We start from the raw sequence: 22,560 nt of genomic DNA, 5'->3' as shown, positions 1-22,560 counted from the left end.
AGGCAAAGGTTTATTACTGTGATACATTCTGTTGATAGGTGTTAATGAACTTCCTCCACAAGTTCGTTCTGTCATTATCAGATATCCCTGCTACGGTGCCACATGCCAGTGAAGGCTCACGGCTGGACATATTGTCACGCCTTGCCATAATGGCAGGCCTGGTTCAGGGAAACTGGAGCAATTTTTCGTCCTTTTTGGCGTGGGAATCGTGGGATTATTATTGTCGGCTGCTTATGGGCGCTCGAGGAGTAAGGGAATCGGGACCATAGGAGATGGTGTAGATACTGTCGTACATACCGTGGTGGCGCTGTCTCCATCTATTCAATTTCGCTAGCTTCTCCTCCAAGAGGCCAAAATTTGTCGGAGGAGCTGAAAGAAAACAGATATAAAAGTCTCTGAGTGTTACAACAACAACAGCTTGCATTTATATAGTGGCTGTAATGTAGTAAATCATTCCATGGTGCTTCACAGGAGTGATTATCAAGCAGCGTTTGACACCGAGCCACGTAAGGAGATATTAGGACAGGTGACCAAAAGCTTGGTCACAGAGGTAGGTTTTAAGGAGCGTCTTAGAGGAGGAAAGAGAGAATCAAAGAGGCGGAGAGGTTTAGGGAGGGAATTCCAGACCTTAGGGCCTAGGCAGCTGAAGGCGCGGAGTGGGTGAAGGAAACAGGGGGTGCACAAGAGTCCAGACTAGATGGTCCCAGGTTTGATCGTCGCTCTGTGCCGAGTTAACTGATCTCAACTGGGACAGTGAAGTGGGGCCTTAACAGCCCTGGACTGGCAAGAGGAAAATCAGTCAGCGTTTTCTCAGCATCTGCTCATTATCCAGTGACCTCTGCTGGAAAACTCACGTGAGAATGGCAAATGAGGAGAGGACTGGTTAGGACACCTCTCCCCCCCACCCCAATGGAGGAATAGACTGCCGATCCTTTTAATTGATTAATGACCGTTTGGGCAAGGTACCAGAGAGTTATTGATGTCCCACAAACCATAACCCTGCCAAAAGTCAGTGTCTTCAGAGGAGGAAGGAGACAAAAGAAAAAGGGAGAAAATTGGCATTAATATTTCAGTAAATGTATCAAAATACATACCTATTAGTGGATGGTCTGAACGTTCTGGGAGCCAGCCTTGCTTTCTCATATTCCACTTACGGACTGGAGGCAAACACGGGTTTGGGCGTCTGTTCATAAATTCATCGTACTCGGTAACGAAATACCAGGAGTGTGGAATGTCGTGGTGTGAGAATAATACTGAAAGAGGTACACCCTAAAAAATAAGGCAACCTATTTAGGATCTCTTCTTGTTCAGGCATTGTCGGAGGCAAAATGAATCGTACGCACGGGCTCCTGGTTTACAGCAACTGAATAAATCAAATCCTGTCTTTGTTACATGGGATTCCCGGGTTTTTATTGAATATTTTGAGGGACAGGCTCATGATGCCATCCATTTATATCAATAGTGACTAAACAACCTGAATTCCCCACCCCCTGAGAGGTTTACAGCGTGCCGGACCGAACACATACCAACCGCGGCCGGCCCATCGCAATTTCCTCCAAGGTTGGCCCATTAGCCATGCAGCGCAGTTTGCGGCCAGAACACCGCCCTTCACCGGCTTACCGCTGCTGGGAGGGAGGGAAGTCCAGTTCTGGTGCAGCCAGTTCAAGGGTCACTTCTCAGCAAGATGGTGGAAAGAGCAGCGTTGAGTATTATTCTGAGTATTATTCTGACGCCGAACTTATTTTGAAGGTTGTTCAGCTTACTGCTGGCTTGCAACTTCGATCTTGCAGATTGACTGACTTGACCGGATTGACCTGTTGCCTAACCGCAACATCGGCGCAGCAATTACTAGTGACATGAATCAGTCATTCATGAAAGAAAGACTTATGAAATAATACTGAGCGGCCTGCGGGTGGCGCTGTCCAGGGAGAGTATAACTACTCGGGCACGGGCCCAGCTTGCGCAGGACATTCTTAACAGGAACTAGTGAAGGACACAACTAGACCTCCATGTTGTAAAACAGTTGATTAAAGCTTTGTTTAACGCTTAGACCAAGTGCCAAGTAGTTTTCTTACGTCAACTAGTGTTACGGAAAAGTCGCTAACTTCTTGTTAGTAAACTGGTATATCGTTGCACAAATGTGTATGTTTATGGAGGTGAATTTGAAGCTTATTGAAATATTAAAAATATCAGGGGTTGACAATCCTTGCCATGAGAATAGAGCATCAGGGGGACATTCTCTGATTTAAATGTGGTGGCCACACACAGCACTAAGATTGCATCTCAGGCTACACGGGGAGACTGCAAAATGCGGCGGAGGCTGCCCACCCTGGGTTGTAGTGCCCCCACCCCTACAGAAACATCCCGCAATATGGCCCATCGGCTCCCTTTATTTGGGGTCAAGGTAAACCAATGTGCAGCCAGGCTTGGGTCCCCTGGTGGGCCCCACTCGCACCCAGCAGCACCTCCTTTCAGTGGGTGTACTGACTGCTGCTGTTCCGCCAGGTCGAGGACAAGGAAACTCCCAGGATCCAGCCCGGGCCTGGTCGCGGCCCCTCAGACGCCGGTGACCATGTTTGGGGTGGGCGGAGGTTCTGCCCAAATGAAGGCCCCATGGAAGCGGGCCGGGAAAGCTGGCATCCTGCATTCCCAGGTACCGGGCTTATTCCTGGCTCTTCTGCCATCTTGCCACAGATTTTCGTCTCTATGGTATCTTAGGCATGATGGTGAGCTGCACCAGTCCTCTCGTCACAGCCACCCTCTAGCTCCAGATGAGACATAAGGCCTGATTTTCCAAGTACGTCTCACCTGCCAGATGCACATATCAGGAAATTGTGGGTGCACTGTCAGCAGGTTGCAAGGTCGGAATATTGTGATCCCCCATCCGCAGTTCCTCGATATGTGCAAGGACCACCCCCCGCCCTCCAACAGTGGCATGTACTCAGAAACCATTCCGTAATGTGTACGATTACCAGGATTCGGAAAGGACTTTGTCTTGGTGCCATTGAGCATTCCTTCTCCGGGGAACCCTTGCCCTGCCGTCCGTCTCACCTGATGTTTTTTCTGTATCAGAAACTTCTCTCTGATGTCTGGCAAGACGTGTGGGTATGGCTTGTAGTGGGCTCGGTGTGTTGTGGTCCCAAAGCAATCCCCCTTGATGAACTGCAAGAACCAAAGGAAATACACGTTACAGTGAGGATCTACATCGGAAGTGAACAAACGTCAATGCAGTCCGTTTGATCGGCAGCCCAACCACCACCTTAAACATCCACTCCATCCACCTCTAGGGCACCATATCCTCAGGATGCCCTTCAGCAACTCGCCAAGGCTTCTTCGACAGCGCCTCCCAAACTTGCAACCTCTACCACCTAGAAGGACAAGGGCAGCAGGCGCATGGGAACACCACCACCTCCTAGTTCCCCTCCAAGTCACACACCATCCTGACTTGGACATGTACCACCATCCCTTCATCGTCACTAGGTCAAAATCCTGGCACTCCCTCCCTGTCAGCACTGAGGGAGTACCATCACCACACGGACTGCAGCAGTTTAAGAAGAAGGCCCACCACCACCTTCTCAAGGGCAACTAGGGTTGGGCAATAAATGCCCCAGTGTCCAGTGGGCTAGGGAGGGTTAAAATCATCCAACGTGCCTGCTCCTGATCACGATCTAGGGACTCCTGCTTTGTGGATGTTGAATAAGGACACAAGTGCATTTGGCGGTGATGTTAGTCATGCTGGAATAGCTACTGAGACTCATGGCCAGGGCTCCAATGAAGAATAGTCACTGCAGTATCAGAACGTTGTAGACTTTTACAGCTCAGAAACAGGCCATTCGGCCCAACTAGTCTATGCTGGTGTTATGCTCCACACAAGCCTTCCCCCACCCTACTTCATCTAAACCTATCAAGATATCCTTCTATTCCTTTCTCCCTCATGTGTGGGAAGTGTCGCCAGCTACAGCAGCTCGAGCTCCGGGTTGTGGAGCTTGAGCGGTGGCTGGAGTCACTGCGGTGCACCCGCGAGACTGAAAGTTACATGGATAGAACGTTTCAAGAGGCAGTCACCTCGCAGCTTAAGAGTGTGCAGGTAGAGAGGGAATGGGTGACTGCCAGACAGAAGAGGAGGACCAGGCAGGTAGTGCATCATGCTCTCCAGCCAGTATTCTGTTCTGAGTACTGGTGAGGGCGATGGTTCCTCTGGGGAGTGCAGCCTGAGTCCACGCCACCATGGGTGGCTCAGCTGTACAGCGGGGGAGGAAAAAGAGTGGAAGAGCAATAGTGGTAGGGGATTGATAGTTAGGGGAGCAGACAGGCGTTTCTGTGGCTGTAGACGTGACTCCAGGATGGTATGTTGCCTCCCTGGTGCCAGGGTCAAGGATGTCACTGAGCGGCTGCAGGACACTCTGAGGGGGGAGGGTGAACAGCCAGAGGTCGTTGTCCATATCGGTACCAACGACATAGGCAGAAAGAGGGATGAGGTCCTGCAGGCAGAGTTTAGGGAGCTAGGAGAGAGATTAAAAAGCAGGACCTCAAAGGTAGTAATCTATGGATTACTCCCAGTGTCACATGCTAGTGAGTACAGGAATAGGAGGATAGAACAGATGAATACGTGACTGGAGAGATGGTGCAGGAGGGAGGGCTTTAGATTCCTGAGACATTGGGACCATTTCTAGGGAAGGTGGGACCTGTACAAGCCAGACGGGTTACACCTCAACAGAGCCGGGACCAATATTCTCGCGGGGAGGTTTGCTAGTGCTGTTGGGGAGGGTTTAAACTAGCTTGGCAGGGGGTGGGCACCAGCATATAGGAGTAGAAAAGAGGAATAAGGTGCATAAAAGAGTGAGTGTGAAGAAAGTAGTGCTAGAGGCAGAAGTAGTACCACATTAGATAGGAGCAGAGTAAGAAAGACTACAAAAAATTCAAAAATGGGTTTAGAATGCATGTGCGTAAATGCACAAAGTGTGGTGAATAAGGTTGGTGAGCTACAAGCACAATTAGCCATGTGGCAATATGATGTTGTGGCAATAATGGAAACATGGCTTAAAAACAGTGAGGACTGGACATATTCAAGGGTACAAGGTGTTCAGAAAAGATAGGGAAGGAATAAAGGAGGTGGGGTGGCAGTGCTGGTTAAGGAAGATATTGTAATGTTGGAAAGGGAGGATGTTCTTGAGGGGACAAGGACAGAATCCATTTGGTTAGAGTTGAGGAGCAAAAAGGGTATGATCACGCTATTGGGGGTATTCTATAGGCCTCCAAATAGTGAGAGGGAGGTAGAGGAGCAAATCTGCAGGGAAATCGCAGAGATATGCAAGAGCTATAGAGTGGTGATATTGGGGGACTTTAATTACCCAAATATCGATTGGGATAATGCGAGGGTAAAAGGAAAGGAAGGGGAGGAATTTCTGAAATGTGTTCAGGAGAATTTCCTTGACCAATATGTTCTTGGCCCAACTAGGAAGGAGGCATTGCTGGATCTGGGGCTGGGGAATGAGGTGGGCCAGGTCGACCAAGTGTCTGTGGGAGAACACTTGGGTACGAGTGATCATCGTATCATAAGATTTAGATTAGCAACGGAGAGGAGCAAGGAACAATCTAGAGTGGAACTTCTAAACTGGAATAGGGCTAACTTCAATGGGATGCGAAAGGATCTAGCCAGGGTAAAATGGAACCAAAGACTGACAGGAAAAACTGTAACGGAACAATGGGAGGAGATGTTCCAAATACAGGCTAGGTACGTTACCACAAGAGGGAAGGGTAAGGGAACCAAAGTAAGGGCTCCTTGGATGTCGAGGGAGATAGAGAAGATGATGAAACAAAAAAAGAGGGTGTATGATGCATGTCAGGTGAATTCTTCAAGGGAGAACCAGACCAAATACAATAAGTTGAGAGGGGAAGTGAAGATGAAAATAAGATTGGCAAAGTGAGAATATGAGAGCAGAATGGCGGTTAACATAAAAGGGAACCCAAAAAGCTTCTACCGGCATGCAAACAGTAAGACAAAGAAGGTGTTATATGCTTAGAGGCGCAGGGCAAGGCTAGAATACTCAATGAGTACTTTGTATCAGTGTTTACTAAGGAGGTGGATGCTGACAAAATATCGGTAGCAGTGGGAAAGGTAGAAGCAATGGACGGGGTGAAAATTGATAGACAGGATGTACTAGAAAGGCTGGGTATGTTTAGAGTGGATAAGTCGCCTGGTCCAGATGGCTTGTATCCCAGATTGCTAAGGGATTTGGGGGAGGAGATAGCGGAAGGGCTTGCCATAATTTTCCAATCTTCCCTAGATGTGGGGGAGGTGCCTGAGGATTGGAAAGTGGCAAATGTGACAGCATAGGATAATCCTAGTAATTACAGGCCGGTCAGTTTAACATCAGTGGTGGGTAAAGTTTTAGAAACAATAATCAAGGAAAAAATTAACGGGCACTTGGAGAGGTTTAAGTTAATTAAGGAGAGCCAACACGGATTTGTAAAAGGCAGATCATGTTTGACTAATCTAATTGAGTTTTTTGATGAAGTAACAGGGAGGATTGATGAAGGGAATGTGATGGATGTTGTCAACATGGATTTTAGGAAGGCATTTGACAAAGTACCACATAGAAGGCTGGTTAAGAAACTTGAGGCTCACAGAATAGGTGGGTCAGTGGCAGCTTGGATAAGGAATTGGCTTAAGGACAGGAAACAGTGAGTTGTGGTAAATGGCTGTTTTTCAGACTGGAGGATGGTAGACAGTGGTGTTCCCCAAGGGTCAGTGCTGGGGCCACTGCTTTTTTTGATATATATATAAATGACCTGGATATTGGAATACAGAGTAGAATTTCTAAATTTGCCGGTGTGAGGTGATGAATTTTGGCAGAAGGAACAGGGAGAGGCAATATACACTTAATGGCACAGTTTTAAAGAGTGTGCAGGGACAGAGGGACCTGGGAGTTAATGTGCATAGGTCCCTGAAGGTGGCGGGACATATTGAGAGAGTGGTTAGCAAAGCATATGGGATCTTGGGTTTCATAAATAGAGGTATTGAGTACAAAAGTAGAGAAGTTATGCTGAATCTTTATAAAACACTGGTTAGGCCACAACTGGAGTATTGCGTCCAGTTCTGGTCACCACATATTAGGAAGGATGTGAAGGCCCTTGAGAGGGTGCAGAGGAGATTTACCAGAATGGTTCCGGGGATGGGGGATCTTAGCTACAAGGACAGGTTGGAGAAGCTGGATTTGTTTTCATTAGAACAAAGGAGGTTGAGGGGTGATTTGATCGAGGTGTACAAGATTATGACGGGTTTGGATAGGCTAGACGGGGAAAGGCTGTTCCCACTAGTTGATGGCACAAGGACTAGGGGACACGGATTTAAGGTTTTGGGCAAGAGATACAGGGGGGATGTGAGGAAAAACATTTTTAAACAGCGAGTGGTGAGGACCTGGAACTCGCTGCTGACGGAAGTGGTGGAAGCGGAGACACTCAATGTTTTCAAGGGGAGACTCGATAGGCACTTGAGGGAAATAAACTTACAGGGCTACGGGGATAGAGCGGGGGAATGGGACTGACTGGATTGCTCTACAGAGTGCCGGCACGGACTCGATGGGCCAAATGGCCTCCTTCTGTGCCATTATGACTCTATGACGCTATGACCCTCACACACACACCCACCCACACTCACACACACACGCTCACACACACACACACACACACTCACACACACACACATACTCACACACACACATACACTCACACACACACACACTTACATTCACACACACACATACTCACACACACACACACACACTCACACACACACACACACACACACACACACACTCACACACACACTCACACTCACACACACTCACACACACACACATACTCACACACACACACACACACTCACACACACACATACTCACACACACACACACACACTCACACACACACATACTCACACACACACACACTCACACACACATACTCACACACACACATACACTCACACACACACACACACATACATTCACACACACTCACACACACACACATTCACACACACACACACTCACACACACACACACATACACTCACACACACTCACACACACACACATTCACACACACACATACTCACACACACACACTCACACACACACACACTCACACACACTCACACACACATACATTCACACACACTCACACACACACATTCACACACACACACACTCACACACACACACATACACTCACACACACACTCACACACACACACACTCACACACACACATACTCACACACACACACACACTCACACACACATACTCACACACACACATACACTCACACACACTCACACACACATACATTCACACACACACACACATTCACACACACACACACACACACACACATACACTCACACACACTCACACACACACACACACTCACACACACACACTCACACTCACACACACACACACTCACACACACACACACACTCACATACACACACACTCACACACACACACACACACTCACACACACACATACTCACACACACACACACACACACTCACACACACATACTCACACACACATACTCACACACACACATACACTCACACGCACTCACACACACATACATTCACACACACACACTTACACACACACACACATTCACACACACACATACTCACACACACACACACACACACACCCACACACAGTGTTCGGTGTTGTGGCAGGGCAGGAACCTGATTGGAGAGATTCAAGCAGAGAGTTGCAGGAAAGATGGTCATGGATTTGAGAACTGACAACACATTCAAGGACTATGGAGAGGAAAAGGGTGGTTGGAGATGAGGCGGTACTTTGAAAGGACAGAGTAGTCGAAGTTGGGTTTTTTGAGGAAGGGGTGATGATGGCGGTTTTGAAAGCAAGAGGTCAGTACATGCGGAGAGGGAACCATTTACAATGTCAGCTAGCATGGGGTGCCAAAGAGGGAAGTTGGATGGTCAGCAGTTTAGTGGGAATGGAGTCAAGGGAACAGGAGGTGGATCTCCTGCATGAGCTGAGTTTAGAGAGAACTTGAGCAGAGATGGAAGAGAAACTATGATTGGTCATTGGAATGTGAGTTATAAATGATTTCAATCATTTTGCTGAGGAAGGCTTTCAACAAGTGTTACTTATACAAAACTAATGAAAGCACTAAAATATCACTGCATTTATCTGACTTTCCTTGGACCTTGGTGTTATATTTGACCCTGAAATGAGCTTCCGACCACATATCCGCAGCATAACTAAGACCGCCTATTTCCACCTCCATAACATCGCCCATCTCCGCCCCTGCCTCAGCTCATCCGCTGCTGAAAGAGATGACTATTCCAACGCACTCCTGGCTGGCCACCCACATTCTACCCTATGTAAACTTGAGGTGATCCAAAACTCGGCTGCCCGTGTCCTAACTTGCACCAATTCCCATTCACCCATCACCCCTGTGCTCGCTGGCCCACATTGGCTTCCGGTTAAGCAGTGCCTCAATTTCAAAATTCTCATCCTTATTTTCAAATCCCTCCATGGCCTCGCTCCTCCCTATCTCTGTAATCTCCTTCAGCCCCACAACCCCCCCGAGATATCTGCACTCCTCTAATTCTGCCCTCTTGAGCATCTGATTATAATCGTTCAACCTTTGGTGGCCGTGCCTTCTGTTGCCTGGGCCCTGAGCTCTGGAATTCCCTGCCTAAACCTCTCCGCCTCGCTACCTCTCTTTCCTCCTTTAAGACGCTCCTTAAAACGGAGATAGACAGTTTCCTAGCTGATAAGGGAATTAGGGGTTACAGGGAGCGGGCAGGGAAGTGGACGTGAGTCTAGGTTCGGATCAGCCATGATCCTATTGAATGGCGGAGCAGGCCCGAGGGGCCGTATGGCCTACTCCTGCTCCTACTTCTTATGTTCTTATGTTCTTATGTAACCTACGTCTTTCACCACGCTTTTGGTCACCTGCCCTAATTTCTCCTTATGTGGCTCGGTGTCAAATGTTTTGTCTTAATACTCCTGTGAAGTGCCTTGGGATGTTTTACTACATTAAAGGCGCTATATAAATACTTCTTGTTTCTCAGTTGAGAAAGATTCCGACTTCTTATCAGTTTCTAGATCGCTACAAACCGTATTATTAGATAGACAGTAATTGGCCAGGAGTTACTGTCCAACGTCCTCTTCCATTATAACACTATAGCAACAAATTATATGAGGTGTGTGGAATCCTGGATACAGTAACAAGCTGAGAGGGAGTTTGGTAAATGGAAGAAAGAGCTTGTGATTAGTGGTTGCGATCATTTCAAGTGCTTTAAGTAGTTTGATATAAAATGTCAAATAGAAAGCACAATCAGAAAGAAAAACAATGTCTTGAATGTCAACAAAAGACAAAGAGCATGAAATTGTACAGGGAAAACATCATCTCTATAATTGAAGAAAATCTGGTTTTGAGTATCACCGTGAGCAAGCTGATTGGTTCATCAGAACAATGTGGTGTTATCAGTCATGTGGTCAGCATCGACCAATCAGATGGAAAAGCACAATAAATAAGCAGAGTAGCCATGTTTTAACCTGCTCCTAGCTGACATTTGACCCAACCTCTCATGCTCCCAAGTTGACTTCCATTGCCCCAACATTGGTGGCTGTGCCTTCAGCTGCCTAGGCCCTGAGCTCTGGAATTCCCTCCCTCAACCTTTTTGCCTCTCTACCTCTCTTTCTTCCTTTAAGACGTTCCTTAAAACCTACCTCTCATCTGTCCAAATATCTCCTTAATGTGGCTCGGTGTTAAATTTTGTTTGATAACGCTCCTGTGAAGCGCCTTGGGATGTTTTTACTATGTTAAAGACACGCTCTAAATGCACGCTGTTGTTGACTCTGGTCTCTATTCCCCAGACATCTCTGGACCCGGCCTCTCCACCCCTGGATCACTGGGCCTCACTTTGCCAACCCTTTGCTACTTCCTACCCACTTCCTTGCTGTCTCCTCGCCTCATTTCCAGGCTCCGACTCGGAACTCAGCTCACCTCGAACCATAGATTGCAGCTCTGTAGAATGAGTGCCTGTTAAGATTTACTGTCAGCAAGCACCCATTAATCTGGTTTGTTAATTATCAAATAAACTCCCAGCACCACTGCAGGGAAAATATCTATGAATGAGATCGGGTGAAGTAACATTTGCAGCTATGTGTTCACTTTTGTGTAAAATATCCTTGCAGCAATGCTCACATCTGTCGCCCTAGTCAGAGCGACCCTAACTGGATCACAGCAAAGTTACATTGATTTATTTCAAAAAGAATATCTACCCACTTTTCTTAGAGAAAACGGAAGGGGAAAAGATCCAGAGACAAACAGATAGATATGGAGGCGAGGAGACAAGTGATAGACAGGCAGAGAGTTAGAGTGGGAGACAAGCAGAGACACACAGCTGAAAGAAAAGAAACAACTTTTTAAAAAATGTTGTCCATGAGCAACACCACTGATGTGCCTCAATAATTCCGAGACTCGAAGTTACCAGAACAAAACAAGGCTTTTATTAACTTAGAACGTAACACGTAAGAGAGAGAGATGTCTTCCTTCTGGAGACTGAGGCCAGGCTGAGTTAGCTTACAAACGGGGCCAGGTATGGGCGGAGCCCTACACACAGCACATTCCAGCACATTCCAGTATACAATACAGCACATTCCAGTACACAATACAATGAGGTCTGGGGAAAGGGAAATGACACTGAAACCGATCTCAGTCACAGGCAGTGATGAATGGAAATATTTCATCACATTCACCCCTTCTATAGATTTAGTCTGTTCGGGGGTTTGATAGTCCTCTGCGACCGACGTGGCTGTTGCGGTGCCGCGGGTGTCGGCTGGGTGTCCCCGGTAGCCTCCTGGGTCTCTGCCGGGGGTGCCGCCAGGGTTGTTGAAGGGGTAGTTGGTGGAGGTGCCGTTGGTCGGTGTTCTTCCGGGGGTGATGAAAGAGTAGTGGGTGGGTAAGAGTTGCTGTGATCGTCGTTGCCGCTATTGCCATGGTTGTTGTCGATGCTGGCTGGGGCGACGTCTTTTATGGACACGGTGTCCTCCCTTCCGTCGGCGTGCCGGACATATGCGTATTGGGAGTTGGCGTGGAGTAGGTGTACTGGCTCCACGAGAGGGTCCGTCTTGTGGCCCCTCACATGCCTTCGCACGAGTACCGGACCTGGGGTGGAGAGCCATGACGGCATGGATACGCCTGAGGTGGATTTCCGGGGAAAGACAAACATTCGTTCATGAGGCGTGGTATTAGTGGCCGTACACAATAGCGACCGTATCGAATGGAGCACATCCGAGAGGACTTCCTGCCAGCGGGAGATAGGGAGGCCCTTGATCCTTAGAGCTAGAGTGACTGCTTTCCATACTGTCCCATTCTCTCGCTCCACTTGGCCGTTACCCCGGGGGTTGTAGCTGGTGGTACGGCTTGTGGCGATCCCCCTGGACAGCATGTACTGGCGTAGCTCTTCACTCATGAAGGACGCCCCCCTATCCGTATGGATGTAGCTCGGCATACCGAACAGGCAGAACAGGCTGTTGAGGCATTTAATGACCGTGGCGCTGGTCATGTCTGGGCAGGGGAAGGCGAATGGGAACCGGGAGTATTCGTCCACAATGTTCAGGAAGTAAACATTGCGGTCGACGGACGGGAGGGGGCCCTTGAAATCTAAGCTGAGCCGCTCAAAGGGCCGTGTAGCTTTGATTAAGTGGGCTCTATCAGGGTGGTAGAACCGAGGCTTGCACTCAGCGCAAGTGCGGCAGTTCCTGGTCAGGGACCGAACTTCCTCAATCGAGTAGGGTAAGTTACGGGACTTTATGAAGTGGAACAGCCGCGTGACCCCTGGGTGGCAGAGGTCGTTGTGGAGGGTCTGTAGCCGATCCCCGGTGGAGCTGGCACACATCCCTCGTGAGAGGGCGTCAGGGGATTCGTTAAGGGCCCCTGGCCGGTAAATGATGTCGTACTCAAAGGTGGAGAGCTCGATCCGCCACCTAAGAATCTTATCATTTTTAATCTTCCCCCTCTGTTTATTATTGAACATAAACGCTACCGACCGCTGGTCGGTAAGTAGGGTGAAGCGTTTGCCGGCTAGGTAGTGGCGCCAGTGGCGGACTGCCTCCACGATGGCTTGGGCCTCCTTTTCCACGGAGGAGTGTCTGATCTCGGGCCCTTGGAGGGTCCTCGAGAAGAAAGCTACGGGCCGCCCCGCCTGGTTGAGGGTGGCCGCCAAGGCGAAGTCAGACGCATCACTTTCCACTTGAAATGGAGTGTTCTCGTCCACTGCCTGTAGCGTGGCCCGCTCAATATCCTGCTTAATGCTTTTGAAGGCGGCGTGGGCCTCAGCAGAGAGCGGGAAAGAGGATGCTTTCAAGAGGGGGCGGGCTTTGTCGGAGTAGTTGGGGACCCATTGGGAATAATAAGAAAATAACCCCAGGCACCTTTTCAGGGCTTTGGGAGTGTTGGGCAGGGGCAGCTCCCGTAGGGGGCGCAATCGGTCGGGGTCTGGTCCGATTTCCCCATTCTCCACCACGCTGCCTAGTATGCAGAGGCGCGTGGTGTTGTAAACGCACTTGTCCTCGTTGTAGGTGAGGTTGAGTTTTTGTGCGGTTTTCAGGAACCTCTCGAGGTTCGAGTCATGATCCTGCTGGTTGTGACCGCAGATGGTGACGTTGTCGAGGTAGGGGAAGGTTGCCTGCAAGTGGTGGTCATCGACCATGCGGTCCATCTCCCTCTGGAAGACCGAGACCCCATTCGTCACCCCAAAGGGGACTCTGAGGAATTGGTAGAGGCGTCCGTTCGCCTCGAAGGCGGTGTACGGGCGGTCCTCTGGTCTGATAGGGAGCTGGTGGTACGCTGACTTGAGGTCGATGGTGGAGAACACCCGGTATTGGGCGATTTGGTTCACCATTTCTGATATGCGGGGTAGCGGGTAGGCGTCTAGTAGGGTGTACCTGTTGATCGTTTGACTATAGTCGATCACCATCCGTTTCTTCTCGCTACCCCTTACCACCACCACTTGAGCGCGCCATGGGCTATTGCTGCGTTCAATAATGCGCTCTTTCAGGAGCCTGTCTACCTCGGTCGCGATAAACCGCCTGTCCTCCCAGCTGTACCTCCTGCTTTTGGTCGCTATTGGTCGGCAGTTAGGGGTAAGGTTCGCGAATAGCGAAGGCGGCTTTACCTTCAGGGTAGCCAGACCGCACACTGTGAGGGGCGGCTGGGACCCACCGTACTTGAGCGTGATGCTTTGGTGGTTGCACTGGAAATCCAGGCCCAAGATCACGCTCGCACATAGGTTCTTCATGATTAATACTTTAAAATTATCATATACAGTTCCGTTAACGCACAATTGTACCGTGCAGTAACCCAGAATGGTCGATGTCTGGGTTTTATCAGCCATAGAGATGGTACCCTGAGTAGGGACCACCTTTAGGGAGAGTTGTTGTGCCAGTTCTGGGTGGATAAAGCTCTCCGTGCTTCCACTGTCAATTAAGCATTTAACCCGGCACCCGTTTACCTCGATGTCCACCATTGATCTGGATAGCGGGTGCGGCCTGGTCTGGTCCACTGTGACCGATGCCACTGTAGGGCCCTGATCGATACAAGATGGCGTCCACGCTGTCTGCTCACAAGATGGCAGACCCCACGAGGTCGGGCAAGATGGCGTCCAAGATGGCCGCTCCCACGGCGCACACGCGGCGGTGGCGGGTTTTCCGGCGGTTGGTTTGCCGGCGGGGTTCCCTCTGCACACCTTCCCGAAGTGCCCCTTCTTACCGCACTTAAAGCAGGTGGTGCCTTTCGCCGGGCACAGGTTTCTGGTGTGCTTTGGCTGCCCGCAGAAGTAGCAGTTGGGTCCCTGACGCGTCGCGGCTGTCGTAGGGCTTCTGGGGGGAGAGTGGGGCCCAGCCGGTGTCGGGCTGTCGGGCGGGGAAGATGCCTTCCAAGATGGCGGTGCCCTCGGTGCACACGTGGCGGCGTGGATGGCGCGGGCTGAAGAGTAGGCGTCCAAGTTTCTCTGGGCCACATCCAGGGATCGCGCAGTGTCCGCAGCCTGTTTCAGGTCCAACCCCGTTTTTTCCAGCAGTCTTTGCCAGATGTAAGTGGAGCTGAGGCCTGTGATGAAGGCATCGCGAACAAGCTCGTCAGTGTACACTGTGGCTTTTACATCTCGGCACTTGCAGTCTTTGCCAAGCATTTTCAGGGTGCTTAGGAACTCCTCCACCGATTCCCCAGGTCGCTGTGCGCGGGTGGCGAGCAGGTGCCTAGCATACACCTCATTCGTAGGCTGCTGGTAATGCGCCTTTAAGATGTCGCAGGCGGCCAGGTACATCTCGGCGTCTTGGATGAGGGGGTAAACCCGGTGGCTTACCCAATTCCGCAGAATTCCGAGTCTCATCCTTGCAGCGTCCGTAGCGTCTTTGACGGCTGCGGAATTGTCCAGGAAGAATTCCATACACTCAAACCAGTGTCCGAAGCGTGCTGATGCGTCTGGAGCATGTTGATCCAAATCCAAACGTTCGGGTTTCAGGAGTTGATCCATAGTGTTGAAAAATAAGTTAATAAAATTGATGTGCCTCAATAATTCCGAGACTCGAAGTTAGCAGAACAAAACAAGGCTTTTATTAACTTAGAACGTAACACGTAAGAGAGAGAGATGTCTTCCTTCTGGAGACTGAGGCCAGACTGAGTTAGCTTACAAACGGGGCCAGGTATGGGCGGAGCCCTACACACAGCACATTCCAGCACATTCCAGTATACAATACAGCACATTCCAGTACACAATACAATGAGGTCTGGGGGAAGGGAAATGACACTGAAACCGATCTCAGTCACAGGCAGTGATGAATGGAAATGTTTCATCACAACCACAGGAGGTTGAACAGTCCCTATTGTTTACATTTAGGGACGTCTCCAGTGTTAATACATTCGGTTATTGTCACCCTGCTTTTCCATGTGTGGCGTGATGTTGAGGGTGGAGTTTTATAACATGGCAACGCGAATTGGGTCTTGTAACAGAAAGGGAAGGTGTAACTCCTAGTCTGAGGGGATGAACGTCTTCTCCGTCTGCTGGTCTAAGAGTTCTCGGTGAAACGGATTTGGGCCGATTTCAACCCGTTTCTAATGGGAATGAGCCCAATACCGGCACAAGTTAGAATTAAACTGGATATGTCACTCAGATCCACTGCCGAAAATGGAAAATATCCCACTGGTTCAGTAAAGGATGCGTCTGAAGTTCGGACTGATACTCCTTGTTGGGGCAGAGTAGAAAGAGCTTTAGCCTGCATTTAAGCCATGCTGTTCCTGAGCTGGGAGTACTTGATGGGCCAGTGTAGGGGAGGTTTACTCTGCACCTAACCGGTGCTACACCTAACCCGGGGAGTGCTTAATGCTGATACTGGATGTCTGAAATGGAAAATGTTCCATTCCTCAGCATTAATATCAACTGAACTTCAGTAAAATCTATTAAAAATTGGCATGGCTTTCACTCTGGGTCAGAAGGTTTGAGTCCCACACCAAGACTCAGATGTGTAATCCGCTGCAGTACTGAAGTGCCGAATCATTGGATGTTTTGTCCTTTGGGTGAGATGTTAAACCAATGTCCCGACTGAATGGTTAGGTGGATGGTAAAGATCCCACGGCACTATTTGAAGAGCAAAGAGTTTTCCTGGTGTCCAGGCCGGCATTCTTCCCAAAGCCAATACCACTAAAAACAAATGAACTGGTCACACCCCTCACTGCAGTTTGTGGATATTGCTGTGAGCAGAATGGCTTCCACAACAAGTCACTGCACTCCAAAGAAATGTGATGTTTGACCTGATAAGGTACTCAGTGGCGAAAAACGGGCGTATTGGATTGGCCGCCCGTTATACCCAGCGCCTGATATACTGTCCTATTGACTGCAATGGAACCGAATATCAGGCGCTGCGTATAGCCGGCGGCTGAACCAATACCGCCCGTTTTGCGCCACTCCCAAGATGAATTTCTAAGCCACTATATCTTTCTTCTGGTTAAGACCTTTTAGCAAGGCCGCCCAGTGATGTCCGAATTCACAGACTCAGGAGCGTGGGACGCCGGCTCCCCCCAATGTACAAGTTCACGTTCTCAGAAGACGAGTCTGGTGATGATAGGATCGCTCTCGGCCGCGTTGGACCCTTGCAATCGAATACCCTCCTGACTGGGCTCACGCGTGAAGGCTGGGCACTCGGCGGAGGAGGTCCAGTCCCGGTTGACTTGTATCCCATCCTGCCCAGCAGCTTCAAAAAAAAGGAAGGCAGGAAAGGGGAGAACATTTCAGGAAGAGGGCAAATTACAAAAACAGAGCTAAAGGGAAAATCTACTTTTGTTCAGCATCCAGGGATCTCCCTGGGTCCCTTGCCTTAGCTGATGATAATGCTGCCACCTCGCCAGCGCCACACCAGTGATGGGACTATCCATAAGTCAGCTGTCTCCGGCCCATGCGGCTCCCCCCCCCCCCCCCCCCCGCCCTCTTACCTTCAGCCTTTCCTCCGCCCAGTTGCCGACCAGCACTTTGTTTTGATAGTGCTGTTGTATTCTCCAGCTGGGCAATGATGACAAGGGGTCGGGGGCAAATCGATCGACAAGGGGTAGGGGGCCTACCGATGGGGTCGCCATGTCCAGCGGTGTGTGCCTAACTCGGACGCACACGTGTCACTTGCAAGTCTCACTTTTCAATGTGTCACTTTTCAATGTGTCACTTTCAGCCTCTTTGTTTACCGTTTCCATGGAGACTGCCTTCAGCAACACTCCACTGATAGCAAACTCGAGGCGCCTAACTCAGCAACATTTCAATTTTCCCCTCTTGTACTTTTATTTCCAATTGATATTTTAATGAACATCCTTGTTGGGACTCCAAATATGGGATGTATATGAGAAGATGAGGTTCTTCAGTCAGCGGTGGTTAGGTGACACCACACTTGGGTTTTGAAAGGTATATTTGGGTATACCCAGCGGAAGGGACTGGGGATGCATAAGAATAAATTCACCAATCCCACGTTCCCAGTGCAGGTAAGGCTCCAGCAGTCCAGTGTCTATTCCTTGACCCGCTCAACGCGTCTCTCGGCTGGAAACGCGGGATCAATCCTATGTTTCCACAGATGCCACCCGGGACTCCACCATCTCAGCCGAATGGCTATTCTCCATTTGAGAGCCTAGATCGTGAATATCAACTGGTGCTTCAACCAGATCATGTCCTGATCCAGTCCCTGGATTCCTCCTCCCCAGCTCAGGGCCAATGTGGCCAAGCCTCGCTCCTTCACTGCTCTTCTGGCTAAGATCAGCTAAGCAATGACCAATTTATGAGTCCAGATTGGTTCTTCCATTTTCCTGAGGGAGGCTTTTAACAAGTGCCACTTTGTAAAGATTTGGGTTTACTTTGTGTATCTCATTAAGTATTTTATTTAACTCTATAAGGTCCCATATGAGATATCAGTTTTCGAGGCTGATCAGATGATTGCTGATAGCTCTCCAAATTACCATCTAGGATCAGCCTTGTTGCTCTCCTCTGTATTGCCTCTAGGGGGTAGTAGACCAGAGGCAACAGGTTTGTGGTTGGATAATGGCAACAGGAGAATTTCCCTCACACGGAGAGCGATGAGCAAGTGTGACAAGACAATGGATTTATTTAGGGTTGGTATTCTGGAAGAGATCAAATGGGCTGAAGGGCCTTTGTCATCCGAACCTATCTTGTGATCTATACAAAATGAATGAAGTCACTAGGCTATTAGTAAATGTATCAGCTTTTCACAATGTAGAAAGACTGCTGTTTCTGGTTTCTAGTTCTCTATAATCTTGTATTATGTGATATAACTTGCCAGGAGTTAGCCCTCTCACTGTCCAATTCACCTCTTCCATTATAACATCACAGTACCATATGACATCAGGTTTGTGATGTCTCGGGTACAGTAAGACGATGAGAGCAGTTTATTGAGAGGAAGACAGAGATTGTGATTAATGGTTGTGGTCCTTTGACACAGTTTAAATATTCTGATATAAAATGGGAAATGACAAACACAATCAGAAAAACAAGTATAAGGTGTTTTGGACAGCAAAAAGCCAAGCAGGAGATTAAGATTGTACAGGGAAATCATCTATATTATTAGTCTGTACCTCAAGAACAAAAAACAGTAATGGCGCATTGTGCAGTGTGATGCTGAGCCATACAGAACCGGAAGGCCCTTGGGCCTGCATTGTGTTAGCTGGTGTCGGTCAGAACAGTGACCTGTGCTTGGGAGAGAACAATCAGCCAGGGTCATGCATGTGATCACTATCCACTGACCCTTGCTGCAAATGCGAAGCTAAGATCAGCCTGATCTATGATGACCCATGCGGTTGAATTGCCTGCTGATACTCAGGCCCCGATTTCCTGCCTGCCCCTGCTGGCATCGCTGGGAAAACACCAGGGAAAACATTCCACCACATTCCCACCCATCCCGCCTCCCCCTATTGTGTGCCTACTGGAGATGGATACACCCATCAATTGGTGAGCATGGTGAAAGTGTATCAGAGAAATATGTCCTGCACTGTATTTCCCCTGATTTGCCTGTTCCGCATGTCCATGGCGGACATATAGCCCCTCCCCCCAGAGATGAACTCTAATCAAAGAAGGATAGGAGATCCTGGCCTCAGTGTCCAGCCTGACCATTTGGATATGATGGCAGAGGTGGTAGATGCCCATGAAATTACCCCAACTAGAGGCGGAGGAGGAGGTGGGCAAAAATGATTAAATTAGAATATTGGATTCTGATTCCGAGAATGGAATAGATTCTGATTCCATGTCAGCTGTGGTTCAGTGGGTGGCACTCTCACCTCTGAGTCAGAAGTTTGCAAATTCAAGTCCCATTCCAGAGACGTGAGCACAAAATCTAGGCTGACACTCCAGTGCAGTGCTGAGGGAGTGCTGCACTGTCGGAGGTGCCGTCTTTTGGATAAGATGTTAAATCGAGGCCTCATCTGCTCTCTCAGGTGGACGTAAAAGATGCTATGCCACTGTTTTGCCCGGTGTCCTGGCTAACCCTCAACAAACATCACAAAAACAGATTATCTGGACATTATCTCATTGCTGCTTGTGGGAGCTTACTGTGCACAATTTGGCTGCCGCATTTCCTACATTACAACAGTGACTACATTTTAAAAAAAAGAACTTCATTGGCTGTAAAGTGCTTAGCAACGTCCTGAGTTTGTGAAAGGCGCTGTATAAATGCAAGTCTTTCTTTTATAATCAAAAGTTTGGTTTCTTTCTTCCAGTTAGTTTATCTCATTTCCTCAGGTACAATCCGCCCACTCAGGCAGTGCCTCTGTCTGGGGGGTATGTGGTGACCTACTGACCTGTGTCCGACAGAGCCACTCTGAATCTAGTCACGATGGGGCACGAGCCAACCTGGAGCCCCAGTTGTAATACATTACCTGCCTGAGCTCTGCCAGTTTTCTGGAGTTACTTGAGAGGCGGGGGTGGGTTTGGAAAATTTGGACAATGGACCACATTGGTCCCTGCCCAATTCTGCACTGCAATACAGACCTTGTGGCATCACACCCGCTGGATGCTGGAAACACTGAACCAAATTAGGGGGTGATTATTCAAATAAGGTGGTAATGGCAGAGTGATGTCATATGTCTGGTTCACGTCATAACTTCCTTAGCAACGCTGGGTGCTCTTAACACCAGCATGTCATTGGCACTGGCCCACCCCAGTGCGTGCTCTGGCCCCCACCCCAGTACGTGCTCTGTCCCCCCACCCCAGTGCGTGCTCTGGCCCCCACCCCAGTGGGTGCTCTGGCCCACCCCAGTGCGTGCTCTGGCCCCCACCCCAGTGCGTGCTCTGTCCCCCACCCCAGTGGGTGCTCTGTCCCCCACCCCAGTGCGTGCTCTGGCCCCCACCCCAGTGCATGCTCTGTGCCCCACCCCAGTGCGTGCTCTGGCCCCCACCCCAGTGCGTGCTGTCCCCGACCCCAGTGCATGCTCTGGCCCCCACCCCAGTGCGTGCTCTGGCCCCCACCCCAGTGCGTGCTCTGTCCCCCACCCCAGTGCGTGCTCTGTCCCCCACCCCAGTGCGTGCTCTGGCCCCCACCCCAGTGCGTGCTCTGGCCCCCACCCCGTGCGTGCTCTGGCCCACCCCAGTGCGTGCTCTGGCCCACCCCAGTGCGTGCTCTGTCCCCCACCCCAGTGCGTGCTCTGGCCCCCCACCCCAGTGCATGCTCTGGCCCACCCCAGTGTGTGCCGTCCCCCACCCCAGTGCGTGCTCTGGCCCACCCCAGTGCGTGTTCTGGCCCCCACCCCAGTGCGTGCTCTGGCCCACCCCAGTGCATGCTCTGTCCCCACCCCAGTGCGTGCTCTGGCCCACCCCAGTGCGTGCTGTCCCCCACCCGAGTGCGTGCTCTGGCCCACCCGAGTGCGTGCTCTGGCCCCCACCCCAGTGCGTGCTGTCCCCCACCCCAGTGCGTGCTCTGGCACACCCGAGTGCGTGCTCTGGCCCCCACCCTGTGCGTGCTCTGACCCACCCCAGTGCGTGCTCTGGCCCCCACCCTGTGCGTGCTCTGACCCACCCCAGTGCGTGCTCTGGCCCACCCCAGTGCGTGCTCTGTCCCCCACCCCAGTGCGTGCTCTGGCCCACCCCAGTGCGTGCTCTGTCCCCACCCCAGTGCGTGCTCTGGCCCACCCCAGTGCGTGCTCTGTCCCCACCCCAGTGCGTGCTCTGTCCCCACCCCAGTGCGTGCTCTGTCCCCACCCCAGTGCGTGCTCTGTCCCCCACCCCAGTGCGTGCTCTGGCCCCCACCCCAGTGCGTGCTGTCCCCCACCCCAGTGCGTGCTCTGTCCCCACCCCAGTGCGTGCTCTGGCCCACCCCAGTGCGTGCTCTGGCTCCCACCCCAGCGCGTGCTGTCCCCCACCCCAGTGTGTGCTCTGGTCCCCACCCCAGTGCGTGCTCTGGCCCCCACCCCAGTGCGTGCTCTGGCCCCCACCCCAGTGCGTGCTCTGGCCCCCACCCCAATGCATGCTGTCCCCCACCCCAGTGCGTGCTCTGGCCCCCACCCCAGTGCGTGCTCTGGCCCCCACCCCAGTGCGTGCTCTGGCCCCCACCCCAGTGCGTGCTCTGTCCCCACCCCAGTGCGTGCTCTGACCCCCACCCCAGTGCGTGCTCTGACCCCCACCCCAGTGCGTGCTCTGGCCCACCCCAGTGCGTGCTCTGGCTCCCACCCCAGCGCGTGCTGTCCCCCACCCCAGTGTGTGCTCTGGTCCCCACCCCAGTGCGTGCTCTGGCCCCCACCCCAGTGCGTGCTCTGGCCCCCACCCCAGTGCGTGCTCTGGCCCCCACCCCAGTGCGTGCTCTGGCCCCCACCCCAGTGCGTGCTCTGGCCCCCACCCCAGTGCGTGCTCTGGCCCCCACCCATCAGATTTTGCTGGCTCCACAATTCCATCTGCCCAGGTGGCAGTCGGACCCTTTGAGTTGCTCCAGGTCCCGCAGCGATTCTATACCCCCTCGGTGTCCCCTCCCCCCCTCAGGCAGTGGGCCTCCC

The 22,560-nt window shown here is 50.9% G+C and overlaps 1 protein-coding gene across 1 annotated transcript; it reads right to left on the bottom strand.

Annotated features, from left to right (window-relative positions):
• On the bottom strand, positions 1 to 17,766 carry cfap107 (cilia and flagella associated protein 107). The gene is made up of 4 exons (XM_085967571.1): positions 17,524 to 17,766; positions 3,052 to 3,162; positions 1,095 to 1,269; positions 1 to 369 (listed from the first exon to the last, which is right to left on the bottom strand). Exons 1-4 carry the CDS (start codon positions 17,662 to 17,664, stop codon positions 218 to 220), a joined length of 579 nt encoding a protein of 192 aa, XP_085823697.1. The 5' UTR covers positions 17,665 to 17,766; the 3' UTR covers positions 1 to 217.
• Positions 17,767 to 22,560: the final 4,794 nt, after the last annotated feature.

This window comes from Somniosus microcephalus, chromosome 25 (genome assembly GCF_052327205.1).
Source record: "Somniosus microcephalus isolate GS21.2 chromosome 25, FLI_Smic_1.0, whole genome shotgun sequence".
Lineage (NCBI taxonomy): Eukaryota > Metazoa > Chordata > Chondrichthyes > Squaliformes > Somniosidae > Somniosus > Somniosus microcephalus.
Note: the sequence above shows the minus strand (reverse complement) of the source record. Positions and strands in the feature narration are given on the sequence as shown.

Coding starts and splice junctions, on each gene's coding strand:
- cfap107 (XM_085967571.1), bottom strand. CDS start 17,664: ATGGCGACCCCATCGGTAGGCCCCCTACCCCTTGTCGATCGATTTGCC. Junction 3,163..17,523: donor GGGCGGAGGAAAGGCTGAAG/GTAAGAGGGCGG, acceptor TGGTTCTTGCAG/TTCATCAAGGGGGATTGCTT. Junction 1,270..3,051: donor TGATACAGAAAAAACATCAG/GTGAGACGGACG, acceptor CTTATTTTTTAG/GGTGTACCTCTTTCAGTATT.